The 2,500-nt window shown below is 37.3% G+C and overlaps 1 protein-coding gene across 1 annotated transcript in view; it reads left to right on the forward strand.

Moving 5' to 3' along the window:
- Positions 1-2,500, forward strand: part of LOC138025974 (delta(14)-sterol reductase TM7SF2-like) — a 21,792-nt gene that overhangs the window by 1,331 nt on the left and 17,961 nt on the right. The window contains exon 3 of the mRNA XM_068873130.1: positions 1,118-1,172. Coding sequence (XP_068729231.1) covers positions 1,118-1,172 — 55 coding nt within the window. The remainder of the gene's footprint in view (positions 1-1,117; positions 1,173-2,500) is intronic.

The raw sequence follows: 2,500 nt of genomic DNA on the forward strand, positions 1-2,500 counted from the left end.
GTGGTGTGACTGACCTGAAGGAACAACTGGTTGATCCAGAAACAAGCAAACACAAACAAAGAAGAACATAGAAGTTTGTTCCTCTTGTGCCCATGTTTATGTGTGGTTTTATGCGAGATTCTCCACAACTGGGAATCTGAATTTGAGTAGCCAATACATCTTCATAAAATAGTCCTTGTCACCCACATCTGTATGTCTGTATGTCTGTATGTTTTTTTCATGTTGATGATCATTCATATGCCTTCATGTAAGTTCCAGTTACTGTTAGGTCACCTGTTTGTATCTGTCAAGTGGAGTGGAGCCAGTCAAATTTCCAGTTAGTCTGTAGTAGCTGTCTCTGGACCAACAGCAAAATAAAGCTGTTATAATAATTATTGATGACTGGCCTTCAGTTGCACTTAATTAAAATTATTCGGCGAAAGCGAAGAGATCAGTCGAGGTGATTTTTCGGCTGATAATCCGAGATAGCGACCCAACGAGAGCGCGCGATTTTGTATAATCACCTGTGTGTTTATACTAAACTTAAATACAGTACATGTAATGTCATATCTTTCTTGCTATCTTCTCAGAACATTAGAGCATTACGATCTATAGCATAATAATGTCAAACAATAGTGTATCCTGTTTGGTAGCAAATTATTAAAGTGGTAGCACTTATAAGGATAAGAACTAGTTGTACTAAGTTGACTAATCATAGTGCTTTAAAATGATCCTACCGTGATTATTTTCTGGGTCTTCCACTTGGGACGATCTGGCTCCAGTTTTTCCGAGGCCAGATAACTTTATCCAGTGGATAAGTCACTATCCTAGAGTATAAAATATACATGAACTCCACATAAAATGTTGGTCAAGGCTTTTGTACACACCTTAGATGTGCTTAGAGTTTGCATATTTTATGACGTAAGAAAATACCGCAATCCTTGTCCAGATAATGTGAAGATGAATGATAGTGACTTATCCAGATGCAGTTATCTTGTCTTTGAATAGCTGGGACCACATTTTTGTGACTAGGACAAAATCATGACTGCAGCAGGAAGAGGGGTATATTGTACCATTATTTCTGAGGAGTTAGCTCTAAGCCTTCATGAACATGATAGTGAAAAGTTTGTTTTCCTAGGTTGCCCAGGGACAAGTTCTGGCTGATGGACATGCTCTTGATTACAGATTGAATGGTAATTAATAAAGACAAGACTTGGATATACTATGATTCTCAGTTAAGTACGCCACTAAGGAAGTTTGGTGACAGAGATTCTGCGTTAAAGTTACCATGTTGCCAAGGGCAACTTACTTCATTTCAAAGGGTAACTTTTCGGGTTTTGACCGGTCACCAGTCACCAGTTTGATTTAACCGTTACCCTTTGTAGATTTTGGTTAGCTTCATCGCTCATGACGTCAAGGCCCTTGGAAACAAAGCAAGTTGCCCTTGACAAGATGGGAACTCAAACATTGAAACGTAATGTCGCGAAACTTCCTAAGTGGTACTACTCAAAAGAGAATTGTAGTAATTTAGATAACAGTCCCACCCCACCCTATCACATCTTGTGTCCTGTTCCAGTGAAAGATAAAAAAACAAACCATAGTAATTTTCAAGACTTTCCTGATTTGAAAATTATGTTTTGGTGTCTTTTAAATCCTTTTGGTGGCTCAATTAATTTATTAGGGTTTGCACGTCATCAAAAAGTTGTTTAACTCCATCTTTGATCAATATAATTCTTGAAATATTTCTAAATCCTGTGCAGCTTGGATGTCATGGAGGATGCAGAGATTTTATGCTTTAACTTTGGTTTACTTTTCTGATTTCCACTTCTTTGGTATAATTTACATTGTGAATAAATTATTGAAAGTTAGGAAAGTAGGCCAAATGCAAATCAGCATTTAAGGACGTTTGCGCTGATTGTTTGTGCGCAACTTTTACTGCGCAGGTAACGCGACTGTTATGTGTCATGCATTACTTCAAGTATTAGTGTTAAGATCTTATGGCAACAAAAACACCAGGGAAAAATTCCAGGTTGGCTAAAAAATGACACCTTAATGTCCAATTCATCATGAAACGTCAAAGAGAAAGGACCGGGAGGCTAGAAAAGGTCGCTAATCGAGTAGTGGTTAAAAGTTTTGAAAACTTGAGGAAGGTTAATTTTAATCAGCGACGTTGCTTGAATTTAATGGGGTTGGTTTTTAAAAAAATGTTTTTATTACGTTATGAACTTCTTAGTTCAAAATAAATGCATGTTTGAAGTTCTTTTCCTTTACTTTCATGAAAACAGAGCAGAATTACAGGTATCTTCTCCTAATGCAAATGAATAGTGCGGACCTAAGAGGAAACAACCAGATATTTGCAAAAAACCACTGACCAGACGATGAGAAAGACGGCAATGGAGAGATATGATACAAAACACTGACCAAATAAAGACAACTCCTGCTTGAAACTTCGTTGCCATGCTCGAGAAAGTTTTTGTTTTACAAAAACCTTTCATTGATCAATTCTGTCTTGGGTTCCAGT

The sequence above is a fragment of the Montipora capricornis genome, chromosome 12 (genome assembly GCF_036669925.1).
Source record: "Montipora capricornis isolate CH-2021 chromosome 12, ASM3666992v2, whole genome shotgun sequence".
Taxonomy (NCBI): domain Eukaryota; kingdom Metazoa; phylum Cnidaria; class Anthozoa; order Scleractinia; family Acroporidae; genus Montipora; species Montipora capricornis.